At 46.9% G+C, this 21,175-nt stretch overlaps 1 protein-coding gene across 3 annotated transcripts in view; it reads left to right on the top strand.

The window, feature by feature from the left end:
* Positions 1–21,175, top strand: part of LOC135508922 (tight junction protein ZO-1-like) — a 220,775-nt gene that overhangs the window by 27,477 nt on the left and 172,123 nt on the right. For all 3 annotated transcript variants that reach the window (XM_064929141.1, XM_064929140.1, XM_064929145.1), the window contains exon 2: positions 14,347–14,566. In XM_064929141.1, the coding sequence (XP_064785213.1) occupies positions 14,347–14,566 (220 nt within the window). The remainder of the gene's footprint in view (positions 1–14,346; positions 14,567–21,175) is intronic.

Here is a 21,175-nt window from a genome sequence, read left to right as displayed (position 1 = left end):
ACAGAGTCAATGTGGAGGCTATATACAGGGTATTACAGTACAGAGTCAATGTGGAGGCTATATACAGGGTATTACGGTACAGAGTCAATGTGGAGGCTATATACAGGGGGGGGGGGGGGGTACCGGTACAGAGTCAATGTGGAGGCTATATACAGGGGGTGCCGGTACTGAGTCAATGTGGAGGCTATATACAGGGTGTTACGGTACAGAGTCAATGTGGAGGCTATATACAGGGTATTACAGTACAGAGTCAATGTGGAGGCTATATACAGGGTATTACGGTACAGAGTCAATGTGGAGGCTATATACAGGGGGGGGGGGGTACCGGTACAGAGTCAATGTGGAGGCTATATACAGGGTGTTACGGTGCAGAGTCAATGTGGAGGCTATATACAGGGGGTACTGGTACAGAGTCAATGTCGAGGCTATATACAGGGGGTGCCGGTACTGAGTCAATGTGGAGGCTATATACAGGGTGTTACGGTACAGAGTCAGTGTGGAGGCTATATACAGGGGGGTGCCGGTACAGAGTCAAAGTGGAGGCTATATACAGGGTGTTACGGTACAGAGTCAATGTGGAGGCTATATACAGGGGGTACTGGTACAGAGTCAATGTGGAGGCTATATACAGGGGGTACCGGTACAGAGTCAATGTGGAGGCTATATACAGGGGGTACCGGTACAGAGTCAATGTGGAGGCTATATACAGAGTGTACCGGTGCAGAGTCAATGTGGAGGCTATATACAGGGTATTACGGTACAGAGTCAATGTGGAGGCTATATACAGGGGGTACCGGTACCGAGTCAATGTGGAGGCTATATACAGGGGGTACCGGTACAGAGTCAATGTGGAGGCTATATACAGGGGGTACCGGTACAGAGTCAATGTGGAGGCTATATACAGGGGGTTCCGGTACAGAGTCAATGTGGAGGCTATATACAGGGGGTACCGGTACAGAGTCAATGTGGAGGCTATATACAGGGGGTACCGGTACAGAGTCAATGTGGAGGCTATATACAGAGGGTACCGGTGCAGAGTCAATGTGGAGGCTATATACAGGGTATTACGGTACAGAGTCAATGTGGAGGCTATATACAGGGGGTACCAGTACCGAGTCAATGTGGAGGCTATATACTGTGGGTACCGGTACAGAGTCAATGTGGAGGCTATATACAGGGTATTACGGTACAGAGTCAACGTGGAGGCTATATACAGGGTGTTACGGTACAGAGTCAATGTGGAGGGGTACAGGCTAGTCGAGGTAATCTGTACCTGTACATGTAGGTGGGGGTGAAGTGACTATGCATAGATAATAAACAGTAGTACAGGTTAGTTGAGGTGGGGGTGAAGTGACTATGCATAGATAATAAACAGTAGTACAGGTTAGTTGAGGTGGGGGTGAAGTGACTATGCATAGATAATAAACAGTAGTACAGGTTAGTTGAGGTGGGGGTGAAGTGACTATGCAAAGATAATAAACAGTAGTACAGGTTAGTTGAGGTGGGTTAAGCTGTTAAGGAGCCTTTTGGACCTACATTTGGCGCTCCGGTACCGCTTGCTGTGTGGTAGCAGAGAGAACAGTCTATGACTTGGGTGACTGGAGTCTATAATCTTTTTTTTTCTGACACCGCCTGGTATAGAGGTCCTGGATGGCAGGAAGCTCGGCCCCAGTGATGTACTGGGCCGTTCGCACTACCCTCTGTTGCGCCTTATGGTCAGATGCCGAGCAGTTGCCATACCAGGTGGTGATGCAACCGGTCATGATGCTCTCGATGGTGCAGCTGTAAGAACTTTTTGAGGATCTGGGGACCTGTGCCAAATCGTTTCAGTCTCCTGAGGGGAAGAGGCATGGTCGGGCCCTCTTCACAGCTTGCTTGGTGTGTCTGGACCATGATAGTTCGTTGGTGAAGTGGACACCAAGGAACTCGAAATTCTCAACCTGCTCCACTTCAGCCCCGTAGTTAATGGGGGCCTGTTCGGCCCGACATTTCCTGTAATCCACGATCAGCTCCTTTGTCTTGCTCACATTGAGGAAGAGGTTGTTGTCCTGGCAACCACACTGCCAGGTCTCTGACCTCCTCCCTGTAGGCTGTCTCATCGTTGAGGGAGAGGTTGTTGTCCTGGCAACCACACTGCCAGGTCTCTGACCTCCTCCCTGTAGGCTGTCTCATCGTTGAGGGAGAGGTTGTTGTCCTGGCAACCACACTGCCAGTTCTCTGACCAACTCCCTGTAGGCTGTCTCATCGTTGAGGGAGAGGTTGTTGTCCTGGCAACCACACTGCCAGTTCTCTGACCTCCTCCCTGTAGGCCGTCTCATCGTTGTCGGTGATCAGGTCCTACCACTATTGTGTTGTCAGCTAAGTTATTGATGGTGTTGGAGTCGTGTTGGAGGGCATTCAGGTGCGTGTACGGCACAGGGTTTTCTGCACAATAAACAAACATAATCTCATTCTGTTCAGAACGACCCGGGGTGTGACGACATGTCATCTTGTAACTGTACGTAGTGATCACCGTAAACGTTGACAATGTACATGAAATTAGTTTTTACGATATGGAAAATGTGAAGTGCGTATTTGGATTCACGGGTGTTTGTCTCTGCTTGTATAACATCAAATCGATGTGTTATATTCCTCAACGTTTCACCTTTCAAAATGCATGGATCCCTTTTCATTTACAGCATTTCCCTCACTCAGACAACAAAACATTTGCAAAAAAGTTGCCCTTATTGGCAGGAACAGGAAGAGATGGGGGCGTCTTGTCGCTCGATGCTCAAATTCAGAACATCTGTCAGGAAAACCCATACAGCTCTGAAGGACAGAGCCTGAGCTCTGGGTTCCCATTTCTGCGCTCATTGAGCCTGAGCTCTGAGGTTCCCATTTCTGAGGTGCTTTTCAGAGCCTGAGCTCTGAGGTTCCCATTTCTGAGCTCATTAGTGCAGAACATCTGTCATTAGTGAAAGCCTGAGCCCCCATTTCTGACAGCTCTGTCTGAAGGATTAGTGCAGAGCCTGAGCTCTGAGGTTCCCATTTCTGAGCTCATTAGTGCCATTTTTTTCAGAGCCTGAGCTCTGAGGTTCCCATTTTAGTGCTTTTCAGAGCCTGCTCATTAGTGCCATTTTCAGAGCCTGAGCTCTGAGGTTTTCCCTGAGCTCTGAGGTTCCCATTTCTGCGCTCATTAGTGCCATTTTCAGAGCCTGAGCTCTGAGGTTCCCATTTCTGCGCTCATTAGTGCCATTTTCAACCCCTTATACGGGTACGAGTGTAAACGGCTACACGGTCAATTCAGACATGTTTATATCAACATCACATCATTTCTGGGTAACAATTAGGTAGCTTTACGGTAATTGTTTTCAATTCAAATGGTCAAAAACAAACAAAAAATAGCTTCTTAGCAAAGAGAAATTTCTCAATTTTGCTAGGACTGTCCGGGAGTGGTCTGAGTGAGGAAGGGGAAAACTGAAAACTAGGTTTTATTGGTAGAGTGGTTTGGAACTCTTTCTTATTGGTGTATCAACTAATTTACCGCCTGGTGATGTCACCAGGCAGGCCAAAACTCCATCCCACCAAAACAGGCTGACATTTCCAGGCGTTCTTTTCAAACAGCTCTTATACTAAAAAGCTCTATTTTAACAAACCAAATTCAACGGTCAATCTAAGTGCTGGGCAGTAGCGCTATGGGTTCAAGAGTGTGTCAGAAAATCTTCATGCTTTTTAACGCAAGCATAATTATCGGCACAGTTACCCGGCATTGGCGCTAAAGGGATAGGTTTTGATTAATTAACAAGTTGTGGGTGTGTCAGGGTTTGGCTCCTCACTGGCCAATCAGAACGCGCTCCCATGGCTCAATATGTGGTTGTTTCAAGTTGTGTATTTATGGGTCTTTTACATCTTTGCCTTGGAAACAACTCTAATTCCAATGTTCATCCGTTAGGGTTTGTTAAACAGCTTACAGAAACAAAATAACAAATATGTAGACCTCTCCCATCTTTGTAAACTATAGGGTAGCCTAGTGGTTAGAGTGTTGGACTAGTAACCAAAAGGTTGCAAATTCAAATCCCTGAGCTGACAAGGTACACATCTGTCGTTCTGCCCCTGAACAGGCAGTTAACCCACTGTTCCTAGGCTGTCATTGAAAATAAGAATTTGTTCTTAACTGACTTGCCTAGTAAGATAAAGGTACAAAAAAAAAAATGTCTTGAACCCATTTTTCAGTCCACATTGTTCTAGAGAATTCTTCAATAGCATTCACTCTGATATAGGGGGCTAGGCTTACTGTAAATTACATTATGGCTGAGCATAGACATGGCAAATGCAAAAAGTAGCATCTCAATAACAGAGTTTGATTTGTTGGTGAATAAGATCCATTAAATAGTTGGAAGCATGCCGATTACCTGTGGAGTTGTTCTTCTGTTTAATAAATGCTGTCGCTGAACAGAGCAGAGCAGTATTGTCCTGGTTAGTTGAGCAGAGCAGAGCAGTATTGTCCTGGTTTGTTGAGCAGAGCAGTATTGTCCTGGTTTGTTGAGCAGAGCAGTATTGTCCTGGTTTGTTGAGCAGAGCAGTATTGTCCTGGTTAGTTGAGCAGAGCAGTATTGTCCTGGTTAGTTGAGCAGAGCAGTATTGTCCTGGTTAGTTGAGCAGAGCAGTATTGTCCTGGTTAGTTGAGCAGAGCAGAGCAGTATTGTCCTGGTTAGTTGAGCAGACCAGAGCAGTATTGTCCTGGTTAGCAGAGCAGAGCAGAGCAGTATTGTCCTGGTTAGTTGAGCAGAGCAGTATTGTCCTGGTTAGTTGAGCAGAGCAGAGCAGTATTGTCCTGGTTTGTTGAGCAGAGCAGTATTGTCCTGGTTAGCAGAGCAGAGCAGTATTGTCCTGGTTAGCAGAGCAGAGCAGAGCAGTATTGTCCTGGTTAGTTGAGCAGAGCAGTATTGTCCTGGTTAGCAGAGCAGAGCAGATCAGTATTGTCCTGGTTAGCAGAGCAGAGCAGTATTGTCCTGGTTAGCAGAGCAGAGCAGTATTGTCCTGGTTAGTTGTCCTGGTTAGCAGAGCAGAGAGAGCAGTATTGTCCTGGTTAAGCAGAGCAGAGAAGTCAAATCAAATTTATTTAGCCCTTCTTACATCAGCTGATATCTCAAAGTGCTGTACAGAAACCCAGCCTAAAACCCCAAAAAGCAAACAATGCAGGTGTAGAAGCACGGTGGCTAGGAGAAACTCCCTAGAAAGGCCAAAACCTAGGAAGAAACCTAGAGAGGAACCAGGCTATGAGGGGTGGCCAGTCCTCTTCTGGCTGTGCCTGGTGGAGATTATAACAGAACATGGCCAAGATGTTCAAATGTTCAAAAATGACCAGCATGGTCAAATAATAATAATCACAGTAGTTGTCGAGGGGGCAGCAAGTCAGCACCTCAGGAGTAAATCTCAGTTGGCTTTTCATAGCCGATCATTAAGAGTATCTCTACCGCTCCTTCTGTCTCTAGAGAGTTGAAAACAGCATGTCTGGGACAGGTAGCACGTCCGGTGAACAGGTCAGGATTCCATAGCCGCAGGCAGAACAGTTGAAACTGGAGCAGCAGCATGGCCAGGTGGACTGGGGACAGCAAGGAGTCATCCATGGTCCTAGGGCTCAGGTCCTCCGAGAGAGAGAGAGAAAGAAAGAGAGAAAGAGAATTAGAGAGAGCATACTTAAATTCACATAGGACACCGGATAAGACAGGAGAAGTACTCCAGATATAACAAACTGACCCTAGCCCCCAACACATAAACTATTGCAGCATAAATACTGGAGGCTGAGACAGGAGGGGTCAGGGGACACTGTGACCCCTCCAAAGTCTGTTTGGGTTATCGAAAAGGGTACATGAATACGTGTGTGTGTGTGAGTGAGTGAGTGAGTGAGTGAGTGGTGGTGAGTGAGTAAGTGAGTGAGTGTGTGTGTGGTGTGTGTGTGTGTGTGTGAGTGTGTGTGTGTGTGTGTGTGTGTGTGTGTGTGTGTGTGTGTGTGTGTGTGTGTGTGTGTGTCTGGTACTTGTAAAATGTGAAATTAGCTGGATGGGATGGAGCGGAACATTACATATTGACTTGCTGATGAAGCAGTACCCCTTACTGCTCTGGCTAATCACACCTGATGGTTCTGCAGGACACACACACCACACACACCACACACACCACACACACCACACACATACACACCACACACATACACCACACACATACACACCACACACACCACACACATACACACCACACACATACACCACACACACCACACACACCACACACACCACACACATACACACCACACACATACACCACACACATACACACCACACACATACACACCACACACATACACACCATACACCACACACACCACACACATACACACCACACACATACACACCACACACACCACATACACACCACACACATACACACCACACACACCACATACACACCACACACATACACACACACATACACACCTACACACAGGCAGAGAATGAGAGTGAAAGAGAGAGAGAGAGAAACAGAGAGAGAGAGAGAGAGAAACAGAGAGAGAGAAAGAGAGAAAGAGAGAGAGAGAGAGAGAGAGAGAGAGAGAGAGAGAGAGAGAGAGAGAGAGAGAGAGGGGGAACAGAGAGAGAGAGAGAGAGAGAGAGAGAAACAGAGACAAGGGGAATTGGGGAATTGGGAGTTCTGATCTTGTTTCTGGCTCTTCTCTTTGTAACAGCATGAGACATCTGCTTGACCCCTTCCCTGAACTACATTATCACCCTGCTGTACTGATTACCACCATCTGTACTGAACTACATTATCACCCTGCTGTACTGATTACCACCATCTGTACTGAACTACATTATCACCCTCCTGTACTGATTACCACCATCTGTACTGAACTACATTATCACCCTGCTGTACTGATTACCACCATCTGTACTGAACTACATTATCACCCTGCTGTACTGATTACCACCATCTGTACTGAACTACATTATCATTATCACCCTGCTGTACTGATTACCACCATCTGTACTGAACTACATTATCACCCTGCTGTACTGATTACCACCATCTGTACTGAACTACATTATCACCCTGCTGTACTGATTACCACCATCTGTACTGAACTACATTATCATGATGAAACTACATTATCACCCTGCTGGTTCCATTTAGGAACTACAATCACCCTGGTACTGATTACCATTTAGGATGAACAGGGATTCCATTTACTGATACAATCACCCTGGTACTGATTACCATCTTACTGATTAATCAGGGTTCCATTTAAGATGAACAGGGTTCCATTTAGGATAAACAGGGTTCCATTTAGGATGAACAGGGTTCCATTTAGGATGAACAGGGTTCCATTTAGGATGAACAGGGTTCCATTTAGGATGAACAGGGTTCCATTTAGGATGAACAGGGTTCCATTTAGGGGTTCCATGAACAGGGTTCCATTTAGGATGAACAGGGTTCCATTTAGGATGAACAGGGTTCCATTTAGGATGAACAGGGTTCCATTTAGGATGAACAGGGTTCCATTTAGGATGAACAGGGTTCCATTTAGGATGAACAGGGTTCCATTTAGGATGAACAGGGTTCCATTTAGGATGAACAGGGTTCCATTTAGGATGAACAGGGTTCCATTTAGGATGAACAGGGTTCCATTTAGGATGAACAGGGTTCCATTTAGGATGAACAGGGTTCCATTTAGGGGGAACAGGGTTCCATTTAGGATGAACAGGGTTCCATTTAGGGGGAACAGGGTTCCATTTAGGATGAACAGGGTTCCATTTAGGGGGAACAGGGTTCCATTTAGGGGGAACAGGGTTCCATTTAGGATGAACAGGGTTCCATTTAGAATGGGGAACAGGGTTCCATTTAGGGGGAACAGGGTTCCATTTAGGATGAACAGGGTTCCATTTAGAATGAACAGGGTTCCATTTAGGATGAACAGGGTTCCATTTAGGATGAACAGGGTTCCATGTAGAATGAACAGGGTTCCATTTAGGATGCACCAGGTTCCATTTAGGATGAACAGGGTTCCATTTAGGATAAACAGGGTTCCATTTAGGATGAACAGGGTTCCATTTAGGATGAACAGGGTTCCATTTAAGATGAACAGTGTTCCATTTCGGATGAACAGGGTTCCATTTAGAATTAACAGGGTTCCATTTAGGATGAACAGGGTTCCATTTAGGATTAACAGGGTTCCATTTAGGATGAACAGGGTTCCATTTATGATGAACAGGGTTCCATTTAGGATAAACAGGGTTCCATTTATGATGAACAGGGTTCCATTTAGGATAAACAGGGTTCCATTTAGGATGAACAGGGTTCCATTTAGGATTAACAGGGTTCCATTTAGGATGAACAGGGTTCCATTTATGATGAACAGGGTTCCATTTAGGATGAACAGGGTTCCATTTAGGATGAACAGGGTTCCATTTAGGATGTTCCATTTATGATGAACAGGGTTCCATTTAGGATAAACAGGGTTCCATTTAGGATGAACAGGGTTCCATTTAGGATGAACAGGGTTCCATTTAGGATTAACAGGGTTCCATTTAGGATGAACAGGGTTCCATTTATGATGAACAGGGTTCCATTTAGGATAAACAGGGTTCCATTTAGGATGAACAGGGTTCCATTTATGATGAACAGGGTTCCATTTAGGATAAACAGGGCTCCATTTAGGATGAACAGGGTTCCATTTAGGATGAACAGGGCTCCATTTAGGATGAACAGGGTTCCATTTAGGATGAACAGGGTTCCATTTAGGATGAACAGGGCTCCATTTAGGATGAACAGGGTTCCATTTAGGATGAACAGGGTTCCATTTATGATGAACAGGGTTCCATTTAGGATAAACAGGGCTCCATTTAGGATGAACAGGGTTCCATTTAGGATGAACAGGGCTCCATTTAGGATGAACAGGGTTCCATTTAGGATGAACAGGGCTCCATTTAGGATGAACAGGGTTCCATTTAGGATGAACAGGGTTCCATTTAGGATGAACAGGGTTCCATTTAGGATGAACAGGGTTCCATTTAGGGGGAACAGGGTTCCATTTAGGATGAACAGGGTTCAATTTAGGGGGAACAGGGTTCCATTTAGGATGAACAGGGTTCCATTTAGGGGGAACAGGGTTCCATTTAGGGGGAACAGGGTTCCATTTAGGGGCAACAGGGTTCCATTTAGGGGGAACCGGGTTCCATTTAGGGGCAACAGGGTTCCATTTAGGGGGAACAGGGTTCCATTTAGGGGGCACAGAATGTCCTGTTCTGCTCGATGAAGTCTTACAGTAAGCAGAGATGAAACTGAGAGATGTATCTTGGACCTCTGTGCCAAAATGCCAATTAGAGGTCAACGTAAGGCTATGCTGCTGCTGCTGTGTGTGTGTGTGTGTGTGTGTGTGTGTGTGTGTGTGTGTGTGTGTGTGTGTGTGTGTGTGTGTGTGTGTGTGTGTGTGTGTGTGTGTGTGTGTGTGTGTGTGTGTGTGTGTAAGAAAAAACTGCCATCTGAGCAACCAATAATCCTGTTTTCATGCATCAGTCCAATAATCTGTCATAACAGCTGTAAATGTATTCTATTAAACAACGTAGATCAAAAGCAGAATGGAAAATCTGCATCCCAAATGGCACCCTATTCCCTATGTAGTGCACTGCTTTTAACCAGAGCTTTTCTCGATATAGTCCACTACTTGGTAGGGCCCATGGTAGGGAATAGGATGTCATTAGACACCATCATATTAACCATCCCACTGTTTGTTCTGTATGTCTCAGTCGCTCAATGACAGGCAAGAAGTGACTCTCTCTGGCTTTCTGGCTGAAAGCTATTGGCTGAAGGCTATTGGCTGAAGGCTATTGGCTGAAGGCTATTGGCTGAAGGCTATTGGCTGACATCCATTCTAGAACCAACATCTATTGGCTGAAGGCTATTGGCTGACATCCATTCTAGAACCAACATCTATTGGCTGAAGGCTATTGGCTGAAGGCTATTGGCTGACATCCATTCTAGAACCAACATCTATTGGCTGAAGGCTATTGGCTGAAGACTATTGGCTGACATCCATTCTAGAACCAACATCTATTGGCTGAAGGCTATTGGCTGACATCCATTCTAGAACCAACATCTATTGGCTGAAGGCTATTGGCTGAAGGCTATTGGCTGACATCCATTCCAGAACCAACATCTATTGGTCTGTCATGCATCCAGAGACTTGTTCTTCCTGTCAGCCGCTTGTCTTCGTCACTTTGGCTCTGTCGGAATTGTCAAACAAAATCCTAGCCTCCTCTCTTCATGTAACGGGTGTCGTCGGAAGGATGAGACCAAGGCGCAGCATTGCTAGAGTTCCACATAATATATAAACGAAGTGAAACTTTAGAAAAGACAAAACAATAAAAGAAAACAACGACCGAACAGCTTCTTTGTGCAGACTACCCTGCACACAAACAAAGAACAAGATCCCACACAGAAGGAGGGAAAAGGGCTGCCTAAATATGATCCCCAATCAGAGACAACGATAGACAGCTGCCTCTGATTGGGAACCACACTCGGCCAGAAACAAATTAATAAAGAACATAGAATACACACCCAAATCACACACCTGACCAGACCAAAGTAGAGACATCAAAAGGCTCTCTAAGATCAGGGCGTGACACTTTCATTGTGTAGAAAGAGCTGTTCGGCATGTTTGTTAATGTTCTTGTGCTTTACACATTTTCTCACAGGGAACAATATCTAAGGACATGTTTCTTTTCTCACCCCGTCTGTTTCTCCTCTTTTGTATTCACCACTTATTCTTTTTTACACAAAACCCTCTCGAGTATTAGAGTCAACCACTTACAATGGAAATAGATCTCTCCTCTCTCTCTCTCTCTCTCTCTCTCTCCCCTCCTCTCCTCTCATCTCCTCTCCTCTCCTCTCCTCTTTCTCTCCTCTCTTCTCTCTCTCTCTCTCTCTACTCTTCCCTCTCTCCTCTCTCCTCCTCTTCTGTCACTTTCCTCTCCTCTCCTCTCCTCTTTTCTCTCCTCTCTTCTCTCTCCTCTGTCTCTACTCTTCCCTCTCTCTCTCTCTCTCACACTCTCTCTCTCTCTCTCTCTCTCTCTCTCTCTATCTCCTCTCCTCTCTCTCTCTCCCTCTCTCTACATTGTCTCTCTACTCTTCCCTCTCTCTCGTCTCGCCTCCTCCTCTCTTCTCTCCTCTCTCCTCCTCTCTCTCTCTCTCTCCCTCCCTCTGTCTCTCTACACTGTCTTTCTACTCTTCCCCTCTCTCTCCTCTCTCTCCTCTCTCTCTCTCCCTCTCTCTCTTCCTCTCCTCTCTCCCCCTCCTCTCTCTCTCTCTCTCCTCTCCCTCTTTTCTCTCCTCTCTCTCTCTCTCTCTTCTCTCTCCTCTCTCCTCTGTCTCTCTACTCTTCCCTCTCTCTCTCCTCTCTCTCTCTCTCTCCTCTCTCTCTCTCTCCTCTCCTCTCCTCTCCTCTTTTCTCTCCTCTCTTCTCTTCTCGTCTCCTCTCTCTCTCTCTACTCTTCCCCCTCTCTCTCTCCTCTCTCACTCTCTCTCTCCCTCTCTCTCTTCCTCTCCTCTCCTCTCCTCTTCTCTCTCCTCTCTTCTCTTCTCGTCTCCTCTCTCCTCTCTCTCTCTCTCTCTCTCTCCTCTCTCTCTCTCTCTCTCTCTCTCTCTCTCTCTCTCTCTCCACATTGTCTCTCTACTCTTCCCTCTCTCTCGTCTCCTCCTCTCTTCTCTCCTCTCCTCCTCTCTCTCTCCTCTCCTCTGTCTCTCTACACTGTCTTTCTACTCTTCCCCCTCTCTCTCTCTCTTTCCTCTCTCTCCTCTCCTCTCCTATCCTCTCCTCTCCTCTCCTCTCTTCTCTCTCCTCTCTACTCTGTCTCTCTACTCTTCCCTCTCTCTCTCCTCTCCTTCCTCCTCTCCTTCTCCTCTCCTCTCTCCTCTCCTCTCCTCTCCTCTCCTCTCCTCTCCCTCTCCCTCCTCTCCTCTCCTCTCCTCTCTCTCTCCTCTCTCTCCTCTCTCCTCTGTCTCTCTACTCCCCCTCTCTCTCTCTCCTCCTCTTCTGTCACTTTCCTCCCTCCCTCTCCTCTCCTCTCTCTCTCTCTTCCCCTCTCTCCTCTCCCTCTGTCTCTACTTCTTCCTCTCTCTCTCTCCTCTCTCTCCTCTCTCTCTCCTCTGTCTCTCTACTCTTCCCTCTCTCTCTCTCTCTCTCCTCTCCTCTCTCTCTCTCCTCCTCTCCTCCTCTCCTCTCCTCCTCTCTCTCTCCTCTCCTCCATTCCCCACCCACTGTCTCTCTACCTTCCCTCTCCTCTCCTTTCTATCTCTATTTCCTCTCCTCTCACTCCTCTGCCGCTGCCTTTCATTCCCCACCCCCTGCACTACCTTGTCTCTGTCTTTCTATCCTATGGGCCTGCCCTGCACTACCTTGGCTCTGTCTTTCTATCCTATGGGCCTGCCCTGCACTACGTTGTCTCTGTCTTTCTATCCTATGGGCCTGCCCTGCACTACCTTGTGTCTGTCTTTCTATTCTATGGGCCTGCCCTGCACTACCTTGTCTCTGTCTTTCTATCCTATGGGCCTGCCCTGCACTACTTTGGGGAAACAGAGAAACACAGATGTCTGGTTTGATTGCTAGAAGTAGTGCATGGTGTAAACATACAGTATAACGGGATTATAGGGCCTGGGTGGTATAAACTTCAACTTTGACAAAACTGTGGTTGCCTGGTCTCTGGTCTCCGACAGTTAAACTGTGGTTGCCTGGTCTCTGGTCTCCAACAGTTAGACATACTGTGGTTGCCTGGTCTCTGGTCTCCAACAGTTAGACATACTGTGGTTGCCTGGTCTCTGGTCTCCAACAGTTAGACTGTGGTTTACCTGGTCTCTGGTCTGGTCTGGTAGTTTACTCAGTTAGACATCTGATAGTTTACTCAGTGTTGCCTGGTCTCTGGTCTGATAGTTTACTCAGTGTTGCCTGGTGTAACTTTCCACACAGTTACTGAGTTGTAACTGCCTCTCTTTACTACAGGGCCTGTCTCAGGGCTACTCTCTCTCTCACACACACACACACACACACACACACACGCACGCACACACACACACACACACACACACACACACACACACACACACACACACACACACACACACGCACGCACGCACGCACGCACGCACGCACGCACGCACACACACACACACACACACACACACACACGCACACACACGCACACACACACAAAAGCCAGAAGTCCATCTCTTACAGGGCCTGGGTGGCATTCAACACTAATTCAATCCTATTATGCATATCTGCATTAAATGCCATGTAATTCAACAGGGAACTGTGGCCTTTATAGAAACAAACATGAAGCACGGCCATCCTGTTTTGTTCCCCCTTCATTCACTGTGTGTCCGTCTGTTCGTCTTTAGGCTTATCATGGTGTATTTATGTCTGTCTGTGTTTTTTAAATTTTTACCCAGCTAGCACATAACGTTCTCAGGACCATATGTTTCTTAGAGCTTTGGTGAACACGTGGTCATCCTGTGGTTATTTTGCATACAACCTTCAAATCAAATCAAATCAAATTTTATTTGTCACGTGTCCCAAATACAACAAGTGTAGCCCATACAGTGAAATGCTTACTTTCAAGCCCTAAACCAACAGTGCAGTTTTAGGAAAAATACCAAAAACCTATTCGAATAGCACTCGTTAAGATCAGGTGTGGCCAATTAGTGGGCGCGGTCAACACACCTGAACACACGTAACAAGATAGAGGAGAGAGTTTTGTTGATGATGAGAACAGAATTGTTTGTTTTTAAATAATGTTCTTAGAACGTTACAAATGGAACGTGTTCTTAATGTTCTGAGAACTTTAAAATAGAACCACGAAGAACCCTGCATAAAAACGTTACGCTGACGTACTGAAATTTCCAACAAAAAAAAAAAAAAAAAACAATATGGTTTTCAGAACGTTAGGTGCTAGCTGGGTACTGAGATGTACTGAGTGGTGCATTGTGGGTCTGACAATAGGGCCGGTTTGGACATCTCCATGAAAAGTGCTTTTTAGACAATGACTAGAATTAATCAGTGTCCGGGCCTCATGATATCCATTAGATTAGTCCATCAGGGCCATATTCATGGGTTCATACAATGAGACACAGTGCTTCTAATACTTTGGTTCATACAATTACCCAAGAGGCAAGGCACATGTCCACTGTTAATTGTTTGTAGTTTTGCTGCGACCGACTTGTCCTTAAAGGGACATGCCCTAAATCTATTCTCTGCGTGCGCTTCGTCTGATGATCCTCTGATGCAATGTTTTTTCTTCTTCTCTCTCTGACCCTCAGGATTCACCCCAGCCTCCTCCACCCCGGCAACCTCCCACACGGCAGAGCCAGCCGGGGTCAAGGTCAAGGTCAAGGACACGGGCTAGGACACGGGAGCGGCTTGATCTCTGCATCATCGTCTGTGAGCAGCATACATCAGGCTCAGCCTTCGCTACGCAAGATCAAAGGGCGTATCCAAAGGAGCAAGAGCCTGGACAGCATCGACCTGCTGGACTCCAACGTAAGTGAAGACACGACATGACACAGAGGCCTACAGGAATGAAGGGTTAAGTAATAATATGGTCATTTAGCAGATGCTTTTGTCCAAACAGACGGAACTGGCAATATTTACAATGACACTATTGAGATTCCTTTTGGTTGACTTGGATACCTTTCAAGTGGGGAAACTCAGTGCTCCTCTCTCTACAACGCCTTTCCAAGTGGGGAAACTCAGTGCTCCTCTCTCTACAACGCCTTTCCAAGTCGGGAGAAGGTCAGAGTTTCCCCACTTCCCAAAGCGTTCAACACGGCAACACCTACAATGTATTTTGTTTATATGAGTTAGCTACATAGCCCTAACTAATAATATGTCTAAATTAGCAGATGCTTCTATGCAAAGTGACTTACAGTACAATGAGTCAGTGCGTACATTGTTTACACAGTACGCGTTTATATGAGCTAAATACACATAATGTAACGATGTATTCGTTTAACTTTTTTTTATACAAAGTGATTTACTGAACTGTCAGCATCGGTAGTGACACATTCAGTGGACCACGTTGGAACAGTCTCTATGTTTCACTAAGACATTAGGAACCACCGTCCAATAGAAACACCAGAATGGGTAGAATCAATGACATCATTCATCAACTATTTAAACAGTCCACAACCAGTATAGCCACTGGTTATACGCACGCACGCACACACGCACGCACGCATGCGCACGCACACACGCACACACACACACACACACACACACACACACACACACACACACACACACACACACACACACACACACACACACGCGCACACACACACACACACACACACACACACACACACACACACACATATATATATACACACACAGACACATATATATACACACAGACACATATATACACACACACACACACACACACACACACACACACACACACACACACACACACACACACACACACACACACACACACACACATATATATATATATACACACACAGACACATATATATACACACAGACACATATATACACACACACACACACACACACACACACACACACATTCATGATGAGGAAGGACAATATTTTTTTCCCTCGAACATGGCCTTATTTCTATTGCAGCATATTGGACATCTGTCATTCATATTCCATTCACCCAGTTCAACGTAACATCGACAGGTTTAGGCTACTACATGATACTAGAACGTTCCCCTATACCCATCATGAGGTTGCTACAACCTAGCCTATGAATTAAAGTTTACAACGTAGGTGCTCAGGTTGAGAGACAAATTTGAGGTGACAGACAGTGACAGACACATTCAATACTGCCTTGTTCAATCTTCCCTTCATCTAGCTGATCTAGGGTGTAATCATTAGTCCAACAGTTGCAAACGAGAGTTTCCATTGGACAAATGCAGGTATGTTTATCCCCGTTTAATTGATCACACATAAATACGGTTCACTTTCATAGCAGCCACGTTGTATTCCTTCTCCCATCTATGCGCTCTCCCCCTCTCACCTTTTCCCTTTGCTTGTGGATTTCAATGCACAACACATCAGCTGTATGCGACCAGGCGATAAAAAACCTATCATAACCGCTACACACAGCCTACATCATTGTCACCATATTAGCTAAAGTAACGTCCTAGTCAACATAACTAATATAACTAACACGCTAGTAAACCCTGCAGTAACGTTAGTGTATAGTCAGTAAGCAGTTACACCAGCTAGCTAACATAGCATCCTTCTGTTATAGCCAGCTAGCTAACATAGCATCCCTCTGTAATAGCCAGCTAGCTAACATAGCATCCCTCTGTAATAGCCAGCTAGCTAACATAGCATCCCTCTGTTTGAGCAGGGCGTTTGAGTAAGCTAAACTAGCTAGCTGCATTTGCTAGCTAAGTAAGTGAAATTGCTTTTCCTTCATTTGAGAAAGACTTTGTTCAAAACTTTGTTCAAAACGGTTAAACTATTGTCTTCCTCTCTCTTTGAGTCAACTACTCACCACATCTGATGCAATGCAGTTTATTCATTCTCTGATCCTTTTGATTGGGTGGAAAACATGTCAGTTCACGCTGCAAGAGCTCTGATAGGTTAGAGGATGTCCTCCGGAAGTTGTCATAATTACTGTGTAAGTCTATGGAAGGGGGTGAGAACCATGAGCCTCCAAGGTTTTGTATTGAAGTCAATGTACCCAGAGGAGGACAGAAGCAAGCAGTCCTCCAGCTACACCATGGTGCTACCTAACAGAGAGCTGTTGAGGCTACTGTAGACCTTCATTAAAAAATTGTGTTTTAATCAATTATTTGGTGACTTGAAAATATTTAGTATAGTTTAATATGAAAAGGATAACGTTTTAAATGTTTAACATTATTCACTGATGAGGATGGTCCTCCCCTCCCTCTGAGGAAGAGCCTCCACTGGTGTGCATGTGTGTGTACATTGCACAAGACAGAGAGGGAAATGGAAACTTGCTGACAAGCTCAAACCCAAATGCAGCTGATGGAAGTAACAGTCCGCTTTACAGTAAATTATGAGGGTCTGTAGCTGTGGAGAGGAGAGGAGAGGTCTGCTTTACAGTGAGTGATCAGGGTCTGTAGCTGTGGAGGGTCTGTTTACTGAGTGATGAGGGTCTGTAGCTGTGGAGAGAGGAGAGGTCTGCTTTACAGTGAGTGATCAGGGTCTGTAGCTGTGGAGAGGAGAGGACAGTGAGTGATCTGTACTTTCTACAGTGAGTGATCAGGGTCTGTAGCTGTGGAGAGGAGAGGTCTGCTTTACAGTGAGTGATGAGGGTCTGTAGCTGTGGAGAGGAGAGGTCTGCTTTACAGTGAGTGATGAGGGTCTGTAGCTGTGGAGAGGAGAGTGAGTGATGAGGGTCTGCTTTACAGTGAGTGATGAGGGTCTGTAGCTGTGGAGAGGAGAGGTCTGCTTTACAGTGAGTGATCAGGGTCTGTAGCTGTGGAGAGGAGAGGTCTGCTTTACAGTGAGTGATGAGGGTCTGTAGCTGTGGAGAGGAGAGGTCTGCTTTACAGTGAGTGTCTGTAGCTTTCTACTTTACAGTGAGTGATGAGGGTCTGTAGCTGTGGAGAGGAGAGGTCTGCTTTACAGTGAGTGATGAGGGTCTGTAGCTGTGGAGAGGAGAGGAGAGGTCTGCTTTACAGTGAGTGATGAGGGTCTGTAGCTGTGGAGAGGAGAGGTCTACTTTACAGTGAGTGATGAGGGTCTGTAGCTGTGGAGAGGAGAGGTCTGCTTTACAGTGAGTGATGAGGGTCTGTAGCTGTGGAGAGGAGAGGTCTGCTTTACAGTGAGTGATGAGGGTCTGTAGCTGTGGAGAGGAGAGGTCTGCTTTACAGTGAGTGATGAGGGTCTGTAGCTGTGGAGAGGAGAGGAGAGGTCTACAGTGAGTGATGAGGGTCTGTAGCTGTGGAGTCTGACAGTGAGTGATGGGGTCTGTAGCTGTGGAGAGGAGAGGTCTGCTTTACAGTGAGTGATGAGGGTCTGTAGCTGTGGAGAGGAGAGGTCTGCTTTACAGTGAGATGAGGGTGATGTGGAGGTCTGCTTTACAGTGAGTGATGAGGGTCTGTAGCTGAGAGGAGAGGTCTTTACAGTGAGTGATGAGGGTCTGTAGCTGTGGAGAGGAGAGGTCTGCTTTACAGTGATGTGATCAGGGTCTGTAGCTGTAGGAGAGGAGAGGAGAGGTCTGCTTTACAGTGAGTGATGAGGGTCTGTAGCTGTGGAGAGGAGAGGAGAGGTCTCTTTACAGTGAGTGATGAGGGTCTTTACAGTGAGTGATGAGGGTCTGTAGCTGTGGAGAGGAGGAGGTCTGCTTTACAGTGAGTGATGAGGGTCTGTAGCTGTGGAGAGGAGAGGAGAGGTCTAGCTTTACAGTGAGTGATCAGGGTCTGTAGCTGTGGAGAGGAGAGGTCTGCTTTACAGTGAGTGATGAGGGTCTGTAGCTGTGGAGAGGAGAGGAGAGGTCTGCTTTACAGTGAGTGATCAGGGTCTGTAGCTGTGGAGAGGAGAGGTCTGCTTTACAGTGAGTGATGAGGGTCTGTAGCTGTGGAGAGGAGAGGTCTGCTTTACAGTGAGTGATGAGGGTCTGTAGCTGTGGAGAGGAGAGGAGAGGTCTACTTTACAGTGAGTGATCAGGGTCTGTAGCTGTGGAGAGGAGAGGTCTGCTTTACAGTGAGTGATCAGGGTCTGTAGCTGTGGAGAGGAGAGGTCTGCTTTACAGTGAGTGATGAGGGTCTGTAGCTGTGGAGAGGAGAGTGATGAGGGTCTGTAGCTGTGGAGAGGAGAGGTCTGCTTTACAGTGAGTGATGAGGGTCTGTAGCTGTGGAGAGAGAGAGGAGGTCTGCTGGAGTGATGAGGGTCTGTAGCTGAGGAGAGGAGAGGTCTGCTTTACAGTGAGTGATGAGGGTCTGTAGCTGTGGAGAGGAGAGGAGAGGTCTGCTTTACAGTGAGTGATGAGGGTCTGTAGCTGTGGAGAGGAGAGGAGAGGTCTGCTTTACAGTGAGTGATCAGGGTCTGTAGCTGTGGAGAGGAGAGGTCTGCTTTACAGTGAGTGATGAGGGTCTGTAGCTGTGGAGAGGAGAGGTCTGCTTTACAGTGAGTGATGAGGGTCTGTAGCTGTGGAGAGGAGAGGTCTACTTTACAGTGAGTGATGAGGGTCTGTAGCTGTGGAGAGGAGAGGTCTACTTTACAGTGAGTGATGAGGGTCTGTAGCTGTGGAGAGGAGAGGAGAGGTCTGCTTTACAGTGAGTGATGAGGGTCTGTAGCTGTGGAGAGGAGGGGAGAGGTCTACTTTACAGTGAGTGATGAGGGTAGCTGTGGAGAGGAGCTGTGGAGAGGAGAGGTCTACTTTACAGTGAGTGATGAGGGTCTGTAGCTGTGGAGAGGAGAGGAGAGGTCTGCTTTACAGTGAGTGATGAGGGTCTGTAGCTGTGGAGAGGAGAGAGAGGAGTGATGAGGGTCTGTAGCTGTGGAGTGACAGTGAGTGATGGGTCTGTAGCTGTGGAGAGGAGAGGTCTGCTTTACAGTGAGTGATGAGGGTCTGTAGCTGTGGAGAGGAGGGTCTGCAGTGAGTGATCAGGGTCTGTAGCTGTGGAGAGGAGAGGTCTGCTTTACAGTGAGTGATGAGGGTCTGTAGCTGTGGAGAGGAGAGGTCTGCTTTACAGTGAGTGATGAGGGTCTGTAGCTGTGGAGAGGAGCTGTGGAGAGGAGAGGTCTGCTTTACAGTGAGTGATGAGGGTCTGTAGCTGTGGAGAGGAGAGGTCTGCTTTACAGTGAGTGATGAGGGTCTGTAGCTGTGGAGAGGAGAGGTCTACAGTGAGTGATGAGGGTCTGTAGCTGTGGAGAGGAGAGGTCTGCTTTACAGTGAGTGATGGGTCTGTAGCTGTGGAGAGAGAGAGAGGTCTACAGTGAGTGATGAGGGTCTGTAGCTGTGGAGAGGAGAGGTCTGCTTTACAGTGAGTGATGAGGGTCTGTAGCTGTGGAGAGGAGAGGTCTGCTTTACAGTGAGTGATGAGGGTCTGTAGCTGTGGAGAGGAGAGGTCTGCTTTACAGTGAGTGATGAGGGTCTGTAGCTGTGGAGAGGAGAGGAGAGGTCTACTTTACAGTGAGTGATGAGGGTCTGTAGCTGTGGAGAGGTCTGCTTTACAGTGAGTGATGGGGTCTGTAGCTGTGGAGAGGAGAGGGTCTGCAGTGAGTGATGAGGGTAGAGGAGAGGTCTGCTTTACAGTGAGTGATGCTGTGGAGAGGAGAGGTCTGCTTTACAGTGAGTGATGAGGGTCTGTAGCTGTGGAGAGGAGAGGTCTGCTTTACAGTGAGTGATGAGGGTCTGTAGCTGTGGAGAGGAGAGGAGAGGTCTGTTTACAGTGAGTGATGAGGGTCTGTAGCTGTGGAGAGGAGAGGTCTGCTTTACAGTGAGGGTGACCAGGGTAGGTAGCTGTGGAGAGGAGAGGAGAGGTCTGCTTTACAGTGAGTGATGAGGGTCTGTAGCTGTGGAGAGGAGAGGTCTGCTTTACAGTGAGTGATGAGGGTCTGTAGCTGTGGAGAGGAGAGGTCTCTTTACAGTAGTGATGAGGGTCTGTGCTGAGAGGAGAGGAGAGGTCTACTTTACAGTGAGTGATGAGGGTCTGTAGCTGTGGAGAGGAGAGGTCTGCTTTACAGTTGATAGGGTCTGTAGCTGAGTCTGAGTGATGGGTCTGTAGCTGTGGAGAGGAGGAGAGGTCTACTTTACAGTGAGTGATCAGGGTCTGTAGCTGTGGAGAGGAGAGGTCTGCTTTACAGTGAGTGATGAGGGTCTGTAGCTGTGGAGAGGAGAGGAGAGGTCTGCTTTACAGTGAGTGATGAGGGTCTGTAGCTGTGGACAGTGAGTGATGAGGTCTGTGGAGAGGAGAGGGTCTTTTACAGTGAGTGATGAGGGTCTGTAGCTGTGGAGAGGAGAGGTCTGCAGTGAGTGATACTGTAGCTGAGTGATGAGGATGTCTGTAGCTGTGGAGAGGAGAGGTCTGCTTTACAGTGAGTGATGAGGGTCTGTAGCTGTGGAGAGGAGAGGAGAGGTCTACTTTACAGTGAGTGATCAGGGTCTGTAGCTGTGGAGAGGAGACAGTGAGTGAT

Source organism: Oncorhynchus masou, chromosome 22, assembly GCF_036934945.1.
Source record: "Oncorhynchus masou masou isolate Uvic2021 chromosome 22, UVic_Omas_1.1, whole genome shotgun sequence".
NCBI classification, from domain to species: domain Eukaryota; kingdom Metazoa; phylum Chordata; class Actinopteri; order Salmoniformes; family Salmonidae; genus Oncorhynchus; species Oncorhynchus masou.
The sequence above is the reverse complement of the archived record's forward strand: the minus strand, read 5'-3'. Positions and strand labels throughout refer to the sequence as shown.